The 21,645-nt window shown below is 38.7% G+C and overlaps 1 protein-coding gene across 5 annotated transcripts in view; it reads right to left on the bottom strand.

Annotated features, from left to right (window-relative positions):
• tanc2b (tetratricopeptide repeat, ankyrin repeat and coiled-coil containing 2b) overlaps nt 1-21,645 on the bottom strand; it is a 166,651-nt gene that overhangs the window by 93,475 nt on the left and 51,531 nt on the right. For 4 of the 5 annotated variants that reach the window (XM_051913982.1, XM_051913983.1, XM_051913984.1 and 1 more), the window contains exon 3: nt 1,206-1,277. The exons of the other annotated variant lie outside the window; for it this stretch is intronic. In XM_051913982.1, coding sequence (XP_051769942.1) covers nt 1,206-1,277 — 72 coding nt within the window. The remainder of the gene's footprint in view (nt 1-1,205; nt 1,278-21,645) is intronic. 5 annotated transcript variants of the gene reach the window in all.

Here is a 21,645-nt window from a genome sequence, read left to right as displayed (position 1 = left end):
CACAATGCATAGTCTTTACTGTGTAAATTAAATATACATTTATTCTTATTAAAGTTACAAAAGCAAGCAGTAAGAGATTTTCTCTCTTTTTTGTTGTTTGATCTGCGCCGATCCATTAACTCAAGCCTTGTCTTTCTCAACTGTACCTTCACTTAAGACATAAATGGCTCTGTTTACTTGTAAATACATGGTCACTTTGACTCATAGGTATGTGTATTTAACCGTTCAAGCCCAATTAGTCAGCAAAAAGCACTCAGTTCGGTTGACAAATTTCTACCGGCTAATCATGTCTACCAGTACATCGCCCACCCCTACGTAATGTGCTTAATACACTTTAACATCGAGCACGTCTCTCATTCGCGATCGCCTTCTGAGAGAGGCAGGTTTCATGCGCGCACTTTGGCAGTGTGCCAGTCAGTCAGCACGAGTGCTGCACCGAGTTCCTTTTCAGGATATATTGTGCTTATAACTCTTTTTACATCAAGCACGTCCGCTCTTTATATTCTCATTCATGCATTTCATCACTCTGAAGTGTCAACAGTGCAATATATTTACATACTACGATATATACGATATAGCAAAATCTCTAACGATAGACATTTTATTTCGTGGTAACGATATATATCGTCATATCGCACAGCCCTAATTTAACCATGCAATATGTGGGTCAAATTGACCCACAAACGCTGTAATTGTAATATCAATTTTGTACACACATTCCATAATACATCAGTGTGTCAACATGTTCACATTCCAAATGTTACTCCTGCTCAGAGGCTTCTGTTGTATAGTCTATATGTAAAGTTATGTTTCAAATAGGGATAGGTAACCCAAAATTTTAATTCTGTCATCATTTATTCACCCTCAAGTTGTTCCAAACCTGTATGAATTTCTTTCTTCTGCTGCACACAAAAGAATATATTTTGAAGTAACCATTGACTTCCATAGTAATTTTTCTTTAATTTTTTTTGTTTGGTTACCCATACTCTTCAAAATATCCTCTTTTGTATTCAGCAGAAGAAAGAAATTTATATAGGTTTGGAACAACTTGAGGGTGAGTAAATAATAACAGAATTTTTGGGTGAACTCTCCCTTAAGCTTAATGGTGCATTGAAAAAATATTCAGCAGTGCAAAGTGCCCCTTTACATCGCAACTAGGGTAAGTTGTAACATACTGTATGTACGGCACCTGAACCACAGCTTACCTTGTCCAGTGAAGTTGTGAAGAGGATCCAAGCTGGTGCTCTGCAGGTCTATGGTATCCTCATTCCCGCCATCTGCAGAGGAGGTGCGAGAAAAAGAGCAGAGCGATTGAGCACGAGGAGGAGGAGTGGGGCCCGCCTGAGTCCGTTCCAGCAGATACACCAACTGCGCGTCCAGTAACCAGGTTCTAGTGTGCAAAACCCCTAAAAGAGTGCTCGCACACAGACCCTCGACGCTCTTCCGCCGCGACCGCGATTTGCCCCTCACGGTGGCAAAATGTGAAACTGAAGGAAGCTTCCATTTTTTTCTCTTCCCCATAACAAACCCTAAAGTTAGCCCAATGTGCACTAAATGACAGTAAATAATATGCTCCGGCGAATGTGCCGCATTGTGCAGGGAAACTGTTGTAGACTGCTCCACTTTTGTGGGTATGAGGATAGAGGAAGAATACAGTGGCTCTACTGTAAATGAGCCATTCAATGATGGATTAGCATGGAGCTAACGATAGTAGGATCAATTACTTTAGGCCCTGGGGGACTCGAGAGGCTAGTCTGGCCTATTAGGACACAAGTATTGTACGTCAATGAAGATTACATTCATCTCTGCAGAACAGACCTCTTTATAGATTTTGATCTGAGGCACAAAGTAAACTTATCATAGGGGATCTCTTAAGAGCAAATATTAAGTGAAGCAACAAAAACATTGAGTTGGTCTTTGTAATAGTTCTGTTCAGAAGGTGATACAGTGGCTTAGACTTTACAGGAATTACAAATGAAGATGGAAATTAAATAAAAATGTTAAAATGAGATTCAAAGCAGAACAAAAACTTCAACACGGTGCTCATCAGAGCGGGTGGAAAGATCAGCCTAATCGATAAAGTGAATATTAGTTGCCTGAGGGTCAAGCACTGTACCATGGCACATATGTGCAATGTAGGCCAGTACTGGTCTGGCTAACAACAACAACAACCTTGTTTCCCAGAGTCTAGTAGTGTGTTTAATCCTTTGTATTAGGTTCAAATTCTGGGTGTAATTTGTATGGCACAGGTCATATTGAATCCCTAATATATATTTGATATAAAGCAAATATCACAGGATGAAAAAAAAAAAAAAAAAAGAACAGGTAAAAAAGAAAACCTTTAACTTTAATAATTCTCACACAGAAAAAAAACATGAGAACAAATGATATAATTATATATATTTTTTAATTCTCAAATTATGAATATCATGAATAGTACTGTAATTATTTTTATCCAATATCCTGCTGCTGCTGCAGAGCAAGTACAGGAACTTACTACAGCCAATACATACGCCGATACGCTGCTGTGAGTAAGACATAGTGCTGTTGCACAAATAGCATCTATCAATAATCCATAGCAGATCTATACAGGTGGAGCTGGGGAAGGTGGAGGGTTTTAGAGGAACTCTGAAACGTGCTGCAAACTGCTATAGTGAATGTAACCAGCCATTTAAATATGTGAGCAACAAGCTCATTGGCTGCAGATGTGACATGGACCAATCAGCTTGTGCCAGTAGTTAACATTGTATTTATTATCAGCTTGCGTTAAGACCCATCAGCCTGCACCATCTAGAGTTTCATGACAGAACTATGTATTTTTGTTGCTTTAAATAAAATAAAAAACCTTAAACTTAAACTTGAAATAACTAAAACTAAACTGAAATAAGAACGAATAAAACTATATAGACATTTTTTTTTTTAAAGTGATAATATAATTAATACAAATTATAATAGTATCGAAATTATACTAAAAATACTGCCTTCAACACAGTGTAATTTTCAGATAAAATTCCCTCAGAGGGCAGCTGACAAACTGACATAAAAAAAGATAAAAAAAAAAAAAAAAGGTTTTATTTTGGGTCTGTACTTCAACCAGACATTTTTAAGCATATAAGGCATTGCATCGTCAACCAATCGCTTAATTCCAAACAACACAGGAACATGCAATTATCTTAGACAAGAGGAATTACCATGATTAGAAGATCTGACATAATGGCATCATTTCATTTTAAATGTATTAAGTGAGACACAACAAGCCTACCCTAGCAAGCAACAATGGCTAAACCTAATGAAGTGAAAGTATTGAAGGGGGGACCTATTATGCCCCTTTTTACAAAATGTAAAATAATGGCTTGTTTCCACCAAGAGGTACGGTACAGTACAATACGGTATGCAATTATTTCCATTTCAATTGTCAGAAGAATGGTATCAAAATCCCGTACCACTTATTTGGGACCCTTTCCGTTGGGGTACCTAGCACAGTAGTCCAGTACCTAAAAGGTGGAGCTAGACTCACTGCAGAACGTTGATTGGTTGACAGTTGAAATACAATACTGCTGCAACACAATGTTGGCACGCAGCAATGTACCATTGTATATACCGAGAAGCAAGAACAAGATCTGCTGTATGTCCTTCATTGTTGCTTACGGTGTCGCTTTCTTCTTCACATGAAAATGACGTCGATCGCTACTTTCCAACACATACCATACCTAACAAGTACGGGTAATGTTGGCGATGGAAATGCATGCTAGATCAGGGTTTACCACCCTGAATTGTACTGTACTGTACTGTACCGTACCGTTCGGTGGAAATGAGCCATAAGTCTCTGATGTCCCCAGAGTGTTTATGTGAAGTTTTAGCTCAAAATACTATACTGGTTGTGCTAAAATTGCCACTTTTGGGGGGTGAGCAAAAACGCACCGTTTTTGTGTCCCTTTAAATGCAAATGAGCTGGTGCTCCCTGCCCCCTTTCAAGAAGAGTGCGGAGCTTCAAGAGCATATGTTCCGGCATACAGGTGTAGGAGAGATTGCCAGAACACCGGCAACAACAAAACAGGACAATCTCATGCACTGAAAATGTCAAAAACTGTCAGTAGCAGTGTTTAGCCTTTTATGTGCGATCCGGAGTCAACGAAAAGACCCTCGTTTGTGAAGCAGTCCGGCACAAAATGATTAGCGCATACATATAAGACTTTACCGTTATCTTGGGGTCATTTCCTTCGAAAATGAAATTTAACCACGATGTCCTCAGTGACTCAGATGGCGGGAGTCTATGGAGACTCTTTTTGGTACATTGGTACATCCCAAACACAACACTTGTAATGCCTTTTTGTCGTAGTCATTGTACAACTCCAGCTACTACAGTGAGGATACAGAAATGGCAGACTCTGTGCTTCTCACTCAGGGCCATGTCTATGCTAAAAGGGCGGATTGTCACCGGCTGTGGGCGGGACTTCTCCCTACGATGAAGTCAACATAAGGGGGAATCTAAATCAACTTGTTTATGGGAAATATATAAAAAAAGAGTGAGTGGATTTTTACCATTGGTTGTTCTCGCACACTGCGGACACACTTATTAAAGTCAATTTTGTATAATAGGTTCCCAAAGTCTTCAAAAAACCCTTTTGGTAAGTCTTTATTTTTGCAATTCTGTTTGGTGACGCTAGTGACACAGAAATGACACACTTCAGATTTAACTAAGCAACCACAGAGGGATGTCTAAATGCTCCATAGACCACAGAAAAGAACAGACATATCTCTACTGCAAACTTTCGATTAACCAATGCTAAATTAGCTTCAGCCATTATGTGTACATTGGTGATTACTTGCCGCTCATTTTCTTAAGGAAATTGCTGTCTTGTTACAGCGCATCAAACAGGAATTTACTGTCACAATTATCAATTTTTCAATTAAGAAGCAAGCAGGGGAGGTGAGAGGATGATGAAGACATACATTTCTTTTAATAAGGAAATAAGACAAGAATTATCACAGCGGTATAAACAATCAGCAACATTAACACAATCACCACTGCTCAACAGGCCCAGACTATCGTGAGGTTTCTTATGAACTGAATATCAAGAATCACTTTGCTGTGGTTATACGATCCACCCATTGTTTTCAGATGCTCAAAGTTCAGGTTGATGGGTTTTGGTCTCTTATTGAGATGCCTACTGAACATGTTAGTATCATTCATTAGAGATAAATGTATCTTTACATTTATCCCACAGGATTTGGCTGAGTGAGCTTCATTAGAGGTCCAAGAAGTGAAGCTGCAGTCAACATTTTTTAAGCTGTTGGGTTGAAATCATAAAAACAGGTGGATACATAGATACACCCTATTTTCTTGAATACAAGTCACGTTTTTTATCATCTGAAATGTGCTGAGACTTATATTCTAAAGCGACTTATAATGCAATTTTATGCAATTAACGTCAAGCAGGCAAAACTTCACAAAGCACACACATTTGAATTTGTGACGAATGAGAGCGGTACATAATCTTGAGTTTATTGTATAGCAAATTTGCATGTGGCGGTAGTTTCAGTTTCGATTTAAATTATTTAATTTAGGTTTGGTGTTTATACTAGATTTTGTTTATAATGAACGCCACTAGAAATTATGTTTTATTAGGGCTGATAGTGTGAGGACCCTATTGTAATTGCTCAGTCAATTATTGTTCTTCTCCGAAATGAATCACATTTTTGAGGGCCTAAACATGCTTGAAATCTCATGAAACTTTGCACACGCGTCAGAAGTGGTGAAAATTTACGTCTGATATGGGTTTCAGAATTGGGTGTGGCAAAATGGCTTGATAGCGCCACCTATAAAATTTCAATTAAGCACCCTTCACACTACGTTTCATGTACAGGTATGAAATTCGGTACACACATGTAACTGTCCGATACCTATAAAAAGTCCCTGAGTGCAAAATCTGAAAATCCAACAGGAAGTGAGACATTTTGAATTGTCTCTGCAAAATTTTTGCAGTTTTTGCCATTTCCAGACGTTGTACTTTAACAAACTCCTCCTAGAGTTTTAATCAGATCAACATAATATTTGGTCAGTCTAATCTAAAGGCCTTTGCGACGTTAAATTGCAAAGATCTTGACTTTTTGCTGAAGGGCGTGTCCGTGGCGGCCTGACAAAATTTGATGTTTCACCATGAAACAGGAAGTTGTTGTAACTCGGGCATACAGTGTCCAATCTGCCCCAAACTTCACATGTTTGATAATAGTCCTGGCCTGAAGACATCAACATCGCAATATTCAGTTATAGTCGAAACACCACCTGTTGGCAGCAGGAAGTGTGGCACGTTGAAATGCCTTTGCCATATTTCTCCTGCATGTCACCCACTATTCATTGTTTTCCTAAGGCCAACGGGTGGAGGTGGCCCCGGGTGCGAGGGCCCTTTCATCGCTGCTTGCAGCTTTAATTTACATTTATATTTGTCATTCCCATTCTGAATGCCATTGATGCAGAGTGTGGGAAACTAAAATACATATTTATAGTGTTTATGCTTGTGAACTTTTCGTTTAATTTACCTGTACTTTACATTATACCTATATATATACCGACGCAACTTAATTTTGTTTTTTTTCTCTCTCAACAAAGCAAAACACTAATCAATAAATACTTAAACACTAATCAAATGGCATCTGAAGAGGATAGTTCAGCCAAAAATGAACATTTTTACTGTTTTTGTCGATTCAATTAGTCAATGGGGTCCAAAACAACATTAGACCGCTGGACTTTCATTTTATGGACCAAAAAATAAATAAATAAATAAATAAAAGAGACTTCTTGTTCTGCGGAAGAAAGGAAGTCATACAGGTGGAATGACATGAAGATGAGTAAATGATGACAGAATTATCACTTTTGGGTGAACTATCTCTTTAAACCAGAGAATCTGAATTATACTGTATATTGTCATATGATATTATTCCAAGTTCTATATTGTCTTTGTAAGTCGGTTAGTTATGTAACATCGGTGCATTTAATATCACATTTCTTTCTGTTCTGTTTGGACTCCATATATTGTTGCTTGCAGCTATATTCATGTATGATAATGCAAGGCTCTTATGCAAGGAACCTATTTGTAGACTCGGTATTCAACACCATCGTCTCTGAACAACTTTAGGCCAAAATGATCCAGCTCTCTGTGTCCTGCCCAGTCTGTCGGTGGATCACTAACTTTCAGAAAGACAGCAGCTAGTGTGACTAGGGAATGAGTCTGTCCTATTCACCTCTATAACTGTCTGGTTTGGTTCGCCATTAAAATCAGGCATAAAAAGTCTGCAATAGAGAGTCAGGACCACTGAAGGGATAATTGGTGCACTCCTGCCCTCCCTCCAGGACTTATACACCTCCAGACAGAGGAAGAGGACAGGGGAAAAAAATCACACCAGAACACAACATCCAGCACAAGAACAGTTTCTTCCCACTGGCCATCAGCATCATCTGTAATAGTTAGTGCAGTTTTACAGTGCAATATTCTCCCTGCCATTATGCAATAAAGATTATGTAAATAAACATATATTTATACTGATGCAATACACCAGAGATACTAAATTGTGTAGCTGAGGGCCTGACCAGTGGATAAAATAACCTGATGAGAGTAATGATACTTCATTTTCATGTGCATTCACCAACATCCAAAGCTATTTTTGATCAGCCTTAAAGGTGAAGTATGTACGTTTTTTATGTTAAAATACATTCTCTTAACCAAGTTTATTGTTCATTGACTACTATTAGTATGGCATTCATGGGTTTATCTCCCCCAAAAGTGCAAACATTGAGCCTCCCAGACACTATCAATAGGCTACATTGAGAGCGGTCCACTCAAATCCGTCAATCACTTTCCAGCTCAACCTATAGCGAGAGTTTGGGGCGTGGCTACTGTAGCAGGCGGAGTCAGAGGGTGTTTAGTCAGTGTGGGACCAAAGACTTTAGATATACAAAGACAGTGCACTAATATTACCATGAATGGGAAGAAGTGCAAAGCGCAATATGGTAGAATAAGTCCCGCCTTCTAAATAATAGAGCCAATCGCCAGTTGGTAAAGACACTGTATCACTGTATCTTCAGTGTCATATGAGCTTTTGTTGTGCTGCTTAAAGGAACAGTTCACCCAAAAAATAATTTATTTACTCTCATGTTGTTCTAAACCTGTATGAGTTTCTTTCTTCTGCTAAACACAAAAGTTGAACACAAAAGAAGACGCACATTCTTCAAAATATCTTCTTTTGTGTTCAGCAGAAGAAAGAAATTTATACAGGTTTGGAACAACAAAAGGGTGAGTAAATTATGACCAAATTTTAATTTTTGGGTGAATTAACCCTTTAATATTTTTGTGAAAACTGTGATACATTTTTTTCAGGATTCAAAAGAACAGCATTTATTTGAAATAAAAATCTTTTGTAACATTGTCTTTACTGATAATTTGAGAATTTAATGTGTCCTTGCTGAATAAAAGTATAAAGTTATTTATACATTTTACAGACCCTGAAAGTTTTGAGACGATCTACGCTCCTGTAAACCAAAACAAATTCCTTTTGATTCGAATGATTTTATCCCTCAGGATAATTTCTAATGCTTACTCGGGCAACATGCAGATTTTAAGATCTATCTAAAACAGCTTCACTGAATTCACTGATTGTATTCTGTCCGTATTACCTCAGTGTCAGTACTGAAGATGTGTGTGCAGATGTATGTACAGTATGTACATGTGTAACAGCAGAAAGTGTTATTGAGTGCCCTCACTTTAAAGTGAACAGATGCACTTGAATGAATCATCACTGATAGAGCAATAACACAGACATCTGTTAAGACAAGAGCACATATATCTACATTCACATTAGTCATCCTCTCTAACACACATAATATTTCCATTTATGGAAGCACATTTACAGAAAATAAAGCTCTCTGTAGAAGTATGCATTAGTGCTTCAAGTATTCAGACACTTTTCCTCAATTTAAACAATAAAAGATACTACAGTGAAATGTTATGTTTCCTTTATGTTTTTAAAGCTCTTAAATGCTATATGTCCTATTATTTGACACATATAGCACTAGAAATTATCTGCAACAAGCACTAGACTCTGAAAACTAGGCAATCAGAAATCAGTCGGTGGGGATCTATTTTTATGTTAGAGAACATATTTTTAGAAAATGTATATATGTAATGTGTTTATATATATATATATATATATATAAAATCAAATTCTGTAGCTTCTTCAAAGTGATAATTGTCTACTGTGTGCTGTTTGATGAGTTTTGACACACTTCTTCTGCAGTGTCAGATCTTTGATAAACAGTATAATATTTAACTTCATCTCTACTTCTTTCAAGTGTTCATTTTTCACAGCTGTCTTTCAGATTCATAGCCTGAATATTCCCTTAACAGTGTGTGTTTTATCCAGGAAAGCAGTAATCTGAGCAATCTTGCTGAATACTTCTGCAAACAACATTTTATTCAGTTTTTCATTTAGGCTAATGATATTTTCAAACATAAAACAATGCTACATTTGAATAATTCAGTTGGAGATTTAGCAAACTACAATTAAAGATCTGATGTGCACTATTCACAGCAATAATTTTGTATTTTGCATCTACAAAGTTTGAAATTTTCATGTCTTCTGACCAGCAATATGGCTCAATGTGATATGATAAAGAAAAAAATACATATATTTAAAGTTATATATAGAAAAACCTTTCCTGACATAATTTAGGGTTTGTTTATTTATTTTATTTTTTTCTTTGCATGTTTGTTGCACCACATGCTTTTGATTTGGTGGACATTAATATTTTAAAACAACTTCATTGCTTATATTTTTAATGTAAAACAATAAAAGGTTGCACCAAATCGCTTATAAACATTTGCAACCAACGCTGTCCAAGTGGAATAACTCCTACACTGTAAAAAAATAATTGTTGGTTTAGCTTAAAAAAGTAAGCTACCTGGTTGCCTTAAAATTTTGAGTTCATTGAAATTAAAAATTTGAGTTAATACAATGAAGGCGATCGATTTAATCAACAGAAACTCAAAATATTATGTTATCTGAATTACATTAGTTATTGAAGTTGATTTGAGAAAAGAAAAAATGTTGTGATAACAAATCGTGAAAATAATTTTTTACAGTGTAAGCAGACAGACGTCAGTCAGAGGCCCATCTGCGCAATTACAGAGAAAGCTGAAGAGAAGGTTTCAGCAGGCTAGCAGAACAGATGACTAACCAAGATCCAGCTCACCTCAAGTCACAACACCATAGCAGAACTAACACATCAGACTCGTCCATCAGACAGATTGTTTTGGATCTGCCACCTACTAAACTCTGGGTAGACAAGATGCTGGCAGTGACAGGACAGTGATGGACTTGTCAGCACCAGCAACAGGTCCTCTTAACAAATGAGTTGCTCTTCAATCTGCTCCCAGCAGACGAGGGCAATAGTGTGGAGGTGGAGAGGAGAGAAGCTGTCGTGGGCTGACAGGCTGAATGTGGCTCCACTTCATTCAACGCAGGGTGAACGGGGTCTGATATATGGACTGAGACTGTATATTGCGAAGGCAAGAGTCGTGTTTTGGGGTATTTCTATAAAAAAAACCAACAAAAAAAACAACCCGCACTGACATCAAAGATACTAACTTTCTTTTGAACTTTCTATTCATCAAAGAATTCTGAAAGATGTATCATGGTTTCCACAAAATATATGAAGCAACAACTGTTTTCAACATTGATTTGATGATAATAAAATGTTTCTTGAGCAGCAAATCAGCATATTGGAATGATTTCTAAAGGATCATGTGACACTGAAGACTGGAGTAATGATGCTGAAAATTCAGATTTGATCACAGGAATAAATGACATTTTAAAATATATTCGCATAGAAAACAGTTACTTTAAATTGTAATAATATTCTAATGTTTGTACTGTATTTTTGATCAAATAAATGCAGCCTCGGTGAGCAGAAAAGACTTCTTTCAAAATCATTAAAAAATCTTACAGACCCCAAACATTTGAAAAGCACACTTACAATGACCTCACATTTTTAATGGGATAGTTCACCCCAAAAATGAAAATTATCCCATGATTTACTCACCCTCAAGCCATGACTGTCTTCTTTCAGACGAACACAATCAGAGTTATATTAAAAAAATATCCTAGCTCTTCCAAGCTTTATAATGGGAATGAATGGAGGGATGCCATTTTAAAGCCAAAAAAAGTGCATCCATCCATCATAAAAGTAATCCATACGGCTCCAGGGGGTTAATAAAGGCCTTCTGAAGCAAAGCAATGGGTTTTTGTAAGAAAAATATCCATATTTAAAACTTTAGAAACTAAAATAACTAGCTTCCGGCAGACAACCGTATGCATACCGCACAGGTTGACTTCCGCCACAAGAGTGACCTCTGACGCGATGTATGACGCAGGATGTAGGAGTATTGTGAGCTTATACACCTCTCACGGTTTAAACAAATAGGGCTGTGCAACAAACTCAAACTCCTCTTCTCTTATATCAAAATCCTCTGACATTTCTCTTTAAAAATTCTTGCTTTAGACTTCTAAAAAACAGTTTTGTTTTGCTCTATCCTCTGCGCTTCTGTGTTCGTCAATACGTCATGCGTCTGGTCAGAGGTCACTCTTCCGCCGCAAATCGATGCACACGGCTGTCTGCCAGAAGCTAGTTATCATAGTTAATAAAGTTTCAGAAGGCCTTTATTAACCCCCTGGAGCCGTATGGATTACTTTTATGATGGATGGTTGCACTTTTTTGGCTTCAAAATGTGGCCCCCTATTCACTCCCATTATAAAGCTTGGAAGAGCCAGGATATTTTTAAGTATATCTCTGATTGTGTTCGTCTGAAAGAAGATAGTCATATACACCTAGCATGACTTGAGGGTGAGTAAATCATGGGATAATTTTCATTTTTGGATGAAATAACCCTTAACTTATAAAACTCTTCCTAACTACTATTTTCTTAATGCTTTTTAACTTAAGAAAAAAAGTTAGGAATATTTTGTATTCCAGAGAAAAAAACTTGAATCAAAATCACCGAAAATTTCATTTCAAAAGACTTGCTTAAAGGTGATGTAAGGTGATTTTTATGTTAAAATACATTCTCTTGACCCAGTTTATTGTTCACAGACTACTATTAGTATGGCACTCTTGGGTTTGTCTCCCCCAAAAGTGTAAACATTGAGCCTCCCAGGCAATATCAATACATTGAGAGCAGTCCACTCAAATCCGTCAATCACTTTCCAGCTCAACGTATAGCAAGAATTTGGGGCGTGGCTACTGTAGCAGGCGGAGCCAGAGGGACCATGACTGACGCATTACGGAAAAGATATTCAGCTTTGGTTACAGAAGTGCAAGCCAAAATTCACTGAATTTAGATCTTCAAAGAGGTTGCATTCGCTCTAGACAGAGTGTTTAGCCTATATGACACATCACAACACAGCTAAAAGTATACCTAATATGTTGGACCTTTTACTGAAAGTAGCCTCATTTTGACCTGTTGAGACATGCCTTCACAAACACCTGTAAGAGATTTTCAGATTTTTAAAATCACTGAGACTTGTGGATAGGCTTGAGTCAGTAAAAAAAAACCTTAGCAACACCCTAGCAACAGCACAGAAACTTGTTGACAACCACACAGAACACATTGACAACAGTATACAGTAGCAACACTGTGACAACTGCTTACAACTGATTAGCAACACCATAGCAACACCCTGGCAGGACTGGGACAGATTCAGAGGCTCATTAGCTCTATGGGCGTGAGATGTCAAACTGCGGAGGCTGTAAGAGGTGCTCACACAATATACTGCCGGTCTGGAGAGGCTACGCTGGCCTCAGTAGGGAGAGAAATACGGGACATCAGTGGAGATTAAATTCATCACAGCAGCTTTATAGGTCTGGATCAGTGGCTTTAATGGCCGTTCACACTGACAGCGATTTAAATTGCTGGAGGTCAGAGTCTCTGTGCTTTTGGCTGCTAGTGGTGTCTATGCAACTGCAGTTTCCAACTGGTTGACATTGGTCGTCGTCACATCAATGTGTTCCTGAGGTTTTTTGATCTAGGACTATTTTATTTTCCCATTATTCTCATGGCTATGAAGGTTGAAATTTTAGCCTTGCATCAGGCTCGTCCTTTCCATCAGTGTATGTGTGTGTGTGGATGAGAGAGAGACGTCTGTCCTCTCTTCCTTCAGTCAGTGTGACAGCAGCGAGACAGCACTGTCATCACTTACAGTTACCTTCAGACTGAGACGACACAGAGAGGCAATGAACGGAAATATAACAGTACACTAAGAAAAGTCCATAAATCAGTGGTTCCCAACCACATTCCTGGAGGCCTCCCAACACTGCATATTTTGTATCTCTCCTTTGTCTGACACACCCATTTTAGGTCTTGGAGTCTCTACTAATGAGCTGATGATCTGAATCAGGTGGGATTGATTAAGGAGACATGGAAAACATGCAGTGTTGGGGGGCCTCCAGGAATGTGATTGGGAACCCCTGCCATAAATGTATGGTTTATATTAAGGAATTATCTGATTTTTTTCACAGGTGTTTCCCCCATTTCCTTTTAGGGAGTGAAAAATGAATAAAAAGTATTTACAGAAAATGATCATTGCTTTTTCTGTTTGATGATTTTTTTTTTAAAGTTCAGTTTACTGTTCAAAAGTTTGGGGTCGGTGTGATTTTTATGCTCACCAAGGCTGCAATTATTTGCTGGAAAACACAGTAAACAGTAATATTGTTAAATATTTTTACAATATAAAATAACTGTTTTCTATTTTAAAGGGGACCTTTTATGCCCCTTTTCACAAGATGTAATATAAGTCTCTGGTGTCTCCAGAATGTGTCTGTGAAGTTTCAGCTCAAAATACCCCACAGATCATTTATTATAGCTTGTCAAATTTGCCCCTATTTGGGTGTGAGCACACCGTTTTTGTGTGTCCCTTTAAATGCAAATGAGCTGCTGCTCCCGGCCCCCTTTCCAGAAGAGGGCGGAGCTTTAACAGCTCAAGCTTTGGTTGCTCAATAACAACAAAGCTGGAGAATCTCACGCAGCCAAAATGAGGATTGTCAGTAACGGTGTTCAGCCTTACATTGTTCAAACCGGAGTCGACACTGATGGAGAGACTCAGGAAGAAGTTACAACTTTTAGAATGAAACTGGACGTTTCTGAATGGTTAGTGGATAAATTTATGTAGTTGCTGTGGAGTTGATTCAACTCATCGACTAGCATGTGTCGTCATGTTAATCTTTTGTGCAAATCCAGCCTTGAATTGACCCTCGTTTGTGAAGCAGTCCGGTGTAAAATGACGGCATGACAACAACACTCTACTACAACAACTCTTCCTCTTCTCTAAAGCAGCCCAACATGGCCTCGCCCCTTTTGTTGTGTGTTCTCGGGGTCGGGGTTTATGGACATTTTGGCGTTCGTGATGTCACCAACCCAGGAAGCAGCTCTTTGTAGTCCCTACCAGCTGTTTGTTGTAGTCCTTAAAAAACAATTTTTGTAAAAGGAAATAGCCTATCTCTCTTTGCATTGAACTTTGAGCGTTGTAACTTTGCAGATGTTGTTTATGCTCAAACAGCAACATTACACACTAACTAAAGTTAAAAAAGTGAAATCATAATCAAGGACCCCTTTAAATATATTACATTATATTATATTATTATATATTAAAACACAAAGGACACAAAAAATATTTATATAAATGGGTAATTTAGAAAGGACAAGAAATGGATGTAAAAAAGTGAGCTCTTCTGCTTCATTGAGTGCAGTACTTTAGGGTTAAAGGCCATATTAAAGTGTGTGTCTATGAGAAATGCATAAACTCTGTGGGTTCCTTATAGTGACGCAGATCTCTGTGAGTGTGTGCGTCAGAGACTGGACTGAGCAATCAGCAGACGAGCGGCACAGCTACACTACTGACAGGAGGAAGTGTCAGTCCAATAAAAAAAAAACAAAATCACACACACACACACACACACATACAGTCACACACTCCTCAGTCTGAGAGACTGAATGTGATATGGTAATTCTTGGCAGAAACTGACATAAGTGCATCCAAGCAGGCAGATGACAAATGTCCGGTACTGTACTACAGTATGTCAGAGCTGAGCTTACAGAAAGAGAAATTTAATACTGTGCATCGATAATCTAATCGATCAGTTACTGTAAGCCTATTACAATAGGATAAATTTATAGAACAATCCCTTCTAAACGCGCATTAGCAACCACTGGGGTTTATAAGAGTAATCTGAGCAGTTTAATAACCACAGGTCTGGATCTGCACCTTCACCCTGAGAAGCCAAGCACAAATGAACGACACGGTTAAGAGTCTCGCTAAGGCGCAGGCATGGGAACGGCCTGGGATCCCATGATACAACGCCTAATGTGGTTCCTGTCAAGTGCTGGATGTACCAAGTGTTGCAATATGTTTCATCACAGAAAGTAAGACGTTAATATGACATTGCTTTGAAATTTCATGAGTTATATCAAACCTTCAATCAAGCAAACGGTCTCACGCAGTGAACTGCCTTTTAGACAGGAAGAGACATCATGCAATCAAGTTGGATTTATTTTTAGGTGCCGTTTAGGATCGAAAAACAGATTATCTGAAACAGATTAAGCCAAAATAATAGATCAGAGTATAAAAAAAATATTATTTAAACTTTTTTTTTTTTCAGAGAAACTAAACTATCGTGCAATTGTTTAAATACTTTTATACACACTTTCTGCTATCTCTCTCATATATATATATATATATATATATATATATATATATATATATACAGTGGGTACGGAAAGTATTCAGACCCCCTTAAACTTTTCACTCTTTGTTATATTGCAGCCATTTGCTAAAATCATTTAAGTTCATTTTTTTTCCTCATTAATGTACACACAGCACCCCATATTGACAGAAAAACACAGAATTGTTGACATTTTTGCAGATTTATTAAAAAAGAAAAACTGAAATATCACATGGTCCTAAGTATTCAGACCCTTTGCTGTGACACTCATATATTTAACTCAGGTGCTGTCCATTTCTTCTGATCATCCTTGAGATGGTTCTACACCTTCATTTGAGTCCAGCTGTGTTTGATTATACTGATTGGACTTGATTAGGAAAGCCACACACCTGTCTATATAAGACCTTACAGCTCACAGTGCATGTCAGAGCAAATGAGAATCATGAGGTCAAAGGAACTGCCTGAAGAGCTCCGAGACAGAATTGTGGCAAGGCACAGATCTGGCCAAGGTTACAAAAAAATTTCTGCTGCACTTAAGGTTCCTAAGAGCACAGTGGCCTCCATAATCCTTAAATGGAAGATGTTTGGGACGACCAGAACCCTTCCTAGAGCTGGCCGTCCGGCCAAACTGAGCTATTGGGGGAGAAGAGCCTTGGTGAGAGAGGTAAAGAAGAACCCAAAGATCACTGTGGCTGAGCTCCAGAGATGCAGTCGGGTGATGGGAGAAAGTTGTAGAAAGTCAACCATCACTGCAGCCCTCCACCAGTCGGGGCTTTATGGCAGAGTGGCCCGACGGAAGCCTCTCCTCAGCGCAAGACACATGAAAAAACACCAGAAGGACTCCAAGATGGTGAGACATAAGATTCTCTGGTCTGATGAGACCAAGATAGAACATTTTGGCCTTAATTCTAAGCGGTATGTGTGGAGAAAACCAGGCACTGCTCATCACCTGTCCAATACAGTCCCAACAGTGAAGCATGGTGGTGGTAGCATCATGCTGTGGGGGTGTTTTTCAGCTGCAGGGACAGGACGACTGGTTGCAATCGAGGGAAAGATGAATGCGGCCAAGTACAGGGATATCCTGGACGAAAACCTTCTCCAGAGTGCTCAGGACCTCAGACTGGGCCGAAGGTTTACCTTCCAACAAGACAATGACCCTAAGCACACAGCTAAAATAACGAAGGAGTGGCTTCACAACAACTCGGTGACTGTTCTTGAATGGCCCAGCCAGAGCCCTGACTTAAACCCAATTGAGCATCTCTGGAACATAATTGTAATTTGCACTACTGTCTGTTCAAAATAAATGAATAGAAACCTAGCATTGGGGATTTGTTGCTTTTTCCTGTTGTACCTTACTCGTATCGAACCGTGACCCCAAAACCGAGGCATTTTTTTGCTTATGGCAATTTAATAAATAATATTGGATTTGGACTGACAGTGTGAATGTAGTCCAAGTTCCTCAAAACTCTGAATACTTTTCAAACATTTGATGCCACTAATCTGGCAAACTTTCTCAAAAGCCCATATCAACACAATATCGATTCAATATGAGGAAAGAGTATTGCAATACTGTACTGCATCGATTTCCCCCCTGCTTATAACAGAAACACACAAACACATCAGAGAGAAGAGAAAGAGCACAGGTTTTGGAGCCAGTAATGTAGCTAAAAAATTAACTTAAATTTTAAATGTATTTGTAATGTGATCATTTCTAAAACAACCATATTGTGTAATTAATTTGATTGACAGTCCTAAAATAAGCACATTCAAACAAGTAAGATACAAAGACAGACCAATCTTAAACCACAAGCTTTCTCTATACTGAGAAAACACAAACACACACACACATTTTGATATGCCAATCTCTACCTGCTGCGTAGGAGGACCAGGCATAGAAAGGTAATGATTGTAGAGGGAAGGTCGAGGTTACAAATGAAGGATGAGGGAAAGGTAAAACCAAGCATGAGGTAGCTTTAAGAAATATTGATTAAACGGATAGAGAGAATCAAATTTTCATTGACCTTTTGATATATAAGAGGTCAAAGAGGGTCAATGTACTACAAACTTCAACTTCACATTGCTCCTCTTATTTCTCAACATATTTGACTTTCAAACAGATGATGGTCCTGGACTGACCCGTATGCGCAAAAGAATGATAAAAAGACGTCACGCAGCACACTGTCATTCTGATGTAAACATGGAGGTCTTTAAAGGGGTCTTGATTATGATTTCACTTTTTTAACTTTAGTTAGTGTGTAATGTTGCTGTTTGAGCATGAACAACATCTACAAAGTTACTACACTCAAAGTTCAATGCAAAGGGAGGTATTTTCTTTTACAGAAATTGCTACAACAAACGGCTGGTAGGAGCTACAACAAGCTTCTTCCCGGGTTGGTGACATCACAAACCCCAAAATTTACATAAACCCTGCCTTCGGGAACATGCAACAAAGAGGGTGAGGCCATGTTGGGCTGCTTTAGAGAAGAGGAAGAGTTGTTGTAGTAGAGTGTTGTTGCCATGCCGTCATTTTACGCCAGACTGCTTCACAAACGAGGGTCAATTCAACTCTGGATTTGCACAAAAGATTAACATGACGCCACATGCTAGTCGATGAGTTGAATCAACTCCACAGCAACTACATAAATTTATCCACTAACTGTTCAGAAACGTCCAGATTCATTCTAAAAGTTGCAACTTCTTCCTGAGTCTCTCCATCAGTGTCGACTCCGGTTTGAACAATGTAAGGTTGAACACCGTTACTGACAATCCTCATTTTGGCTGCGTGAGATTCTCCAGCTTTGTTGTTGTTGAGCAACTGAAGCGTGAGCTGTTTCCCAGATTTAGGACCACATATGGAAGTGGCCCTAATCAGAATCAGATTCCATGTGGTTTGTTCTGTTCACACTGTCATTAGAAAAACAGATCTGAACACAGTCAGAGCCTGAACATAGCCTTAGTCACAGAAAAAAAAACTCCACAGAAAGCGGCAAAATCACGCAGTCCATAACGAAAAGATCGTTAACAGGGCTGACCCATGTGGCAATTATGACGGGCAGGAAATCCAAATGTTCACCTATCATTAATCGCCCTCAAACATAGCTTATCATTTGAAACGTAAGTAGCACCCTAAAGTTAGCCACTTTACATGACTGCTCGCTCTATAATATTAACCTACATAAATGTCTGCTATTATTAGGTGCATATCCAAGTGTTTGTGAGAAGTGTGGAAGCCAAATTAGTACCGCGTTTAGTGCATGACATGTTGAACTTAACTGTAGGTGCATCTTTACTGCAGAGATATCAAATCAGTGTTGTCAACTTCATCTTTGCAGCTGACACTGACTCAGAAAACACTAGTTTATTAATAAATAATAATGATTCATGTTGATTGCAAAGCAAAAGAAAGAGACAAAAATGATTTTAAAAAATGGCGCACCTGACTGCTCGCACATACATAAACATCAGGGATAGTGTATGGTCTGATGGTCATTATTGTGAAATAAACCCAGACAGCGAGATCAGTATCTTGTATCACCCTGAAGGGGTTTATTATGCAATAATGACTGGATGACTGCAATAGAGCTACATACCAAATAAATAGATATATGACATTAAATATTGATTTGAGTTGAAATTATTTTATCATCCTGGAGCTACATATCACACATATAGGCAAAAAATCCACATATTGATAAAAAGACAGAGGCAGGCCTTTCTCCTCAATGTAAATATCCCTGTTTCTTCTCATCGTCCTTGAATGTGACTGAATCACTTGTCAGACTCTGACACAATACAAAAGTCCTTGATGCTTTTGATCAGGTTAAATAGAGGGAATCAAATATATCCAAGCTCCAACATCAACAAATTTAAAGCATGAAAACCATGAGAGCAATGTGAATTCCACCTGAAATTAAAGGTGTTTGTTCATTCCTGTGCTCGTCGACGAAGCTCCCTTCATCTACGGAACATACACATCTGCCCTCATCTCATAATTACACATGTGCACCCATTCATTATTCATGAGGCTGAACGGGTGTGAAGGACAGGTATCTACAGTGAACAGAAAATGTAAACACATAAAGGTGTAATGCAACGTGAAACAAAGAGAAAGAGGTAATTAGAGGCAGAGAGAGGGAGAGAAAAAATAGCACACAAGGATAGATGGAAATATGTGGAAAGTTTGTCAAAGAGTGAGGCGACATTTCAATAGCTGAACATCATCATTATGGGTCAAGAGCACTAAACAAGCAGAGAGAGACCATGAAGTACTTCTGCTGATGAATAAAGAGAGAGGGAAAGAGACAAAGAAACACATGTGTGGGTCCTACAGATGGATATACACTATATTGCCAAAAGTATTGGGACACCCCTCCAAATCATTGAATTCAGGTGTTCCAATCACTTCCATGGTGACAGGTGTATAAAATCAAGCACCTAGGCATGCAGACTGCTTCTACAAACATTTGCGAAAGAATGGGTCGCTCTCAGGAGCTCAGTGAATTCAAGCATGGTACCGTGATAGGTTACCACCAGTGCAATAAGTCCATTCATGAAATTTCCTCACTTCTAAATATTCCACGGTCAACTGTTAGTGGTATCATAACAAAGTGGAAGCAATTGGGAACAACAACAACTCAGCCACGAAGTGGTTGGCCATGTAAAATCACTTTGTGTGGCCTTCAGATTAGCTCAGGAACAGTGTGTAGAGAGCTTCATGGAATGGGTTTCCATGGCCGAGCAGCTGCATCCAAGCCTTACATCACCAAGTGCAATGCAAAGCGTCGGATGCAGTGGTGTAAAGCACGCCGCCACTGGACTCTAGAGCAGTGGAGACGTGTTCTCTGGAGTGACGAATCACGCTTCTCTGTCTGGCAATCTGATGGACGAGTCTGGGTTTGGAGGTTGCCAGGAGAACGGTACTTGCCTGACTGCATTGTGCCAAGTGTAAAGGGGGGATTATGGTGTGGGGTTGTTTTTCAGGGGTTGGGCTTGGCCCCTTAGTTCCAGTGAAAGGAACTCTTAATGCTTCAGCATACCAAGACATTTTGGACAATTTCATGCTCCCAACTTTGTGGGAACAGTTTGGGGATGGCCCCTTCCTGTTCCAACATGACTAATGCACAAAGCAAGGTTCATAAAGACATGGATGAGCGAGTTTGGTGTGGAGGAACTTGACTGGCCTGCACAGAGTCCTGACCTCAACCCGATAGAACACCTTTGGGATGAATTAGAGTGGAGACTGTGAGCCAGGCCTTCTCGTCCAACATCAGTGCCTGACCTCACAAATGCGCTTCTAGAAGAATGGTCACAAGTTCCCATAAACACACTCCTAAACCTTGTGGAAAGCCTTCCCACAAGAGTTGAAGCCAAAGGGTGGACCAACTCCATATTAAACCATACAGATTAAGAATGGTATGTCATTAAAGTTCATGTGCACGTAAAGGCAGGCGTCCCAAAACTTTTGGCAATATAGTATAAATATATATAATTGAAATCACATTCACCTTTCATATATATTCAAATGAAATTTTAAAAAAAAAATTCATTTTTTGGCAAAGATAAAGTGCTGCACTACAGGTTTACTACTGTCTAAATTAAAACATGGATATGGATAAGTGTGATATGCGATACCCCTTAAAAATGTTTAAACCAAACTTTTATTTTGGTTTGTTGTAGTGAAGAGCTTTGAGTTTCTTTGTGTATCTGATGATAGTTTTCTCAAATGAAATGGTGAAATGAGTCTCAGAGCAGCCCTGGAGATGAAGTTCATGTTTTCATGTCCTTTGATTTATTATTCTAAATTTGGCCAATTTGGCCATTCTGAATTGTACAGTAAAATCCATTTTTATGACTGGATTCTGCAATTCCATCTATATTTT

Source organism: Ctenopharyngodon idella, chromosome 12 (genome assembly GCF_019924925.1).
Source record: "Ctenopharyngodon idella isolate HZGC_01 chromosome 12, HZGC01, whole genome shotgun sequence".
In the NCBI taxonomy this organism is placed as follows: domain Eukaryota; kingdom Metazoa; phylum Chordata; class Actinopteri; order Cypriniformes; family Xenocyprididae; genus Ctenopharyngodon; species Ctenopharyngodon idella.
This window is presented reverse-complemented; position numbering and strand designations above follow the sequence as displayed.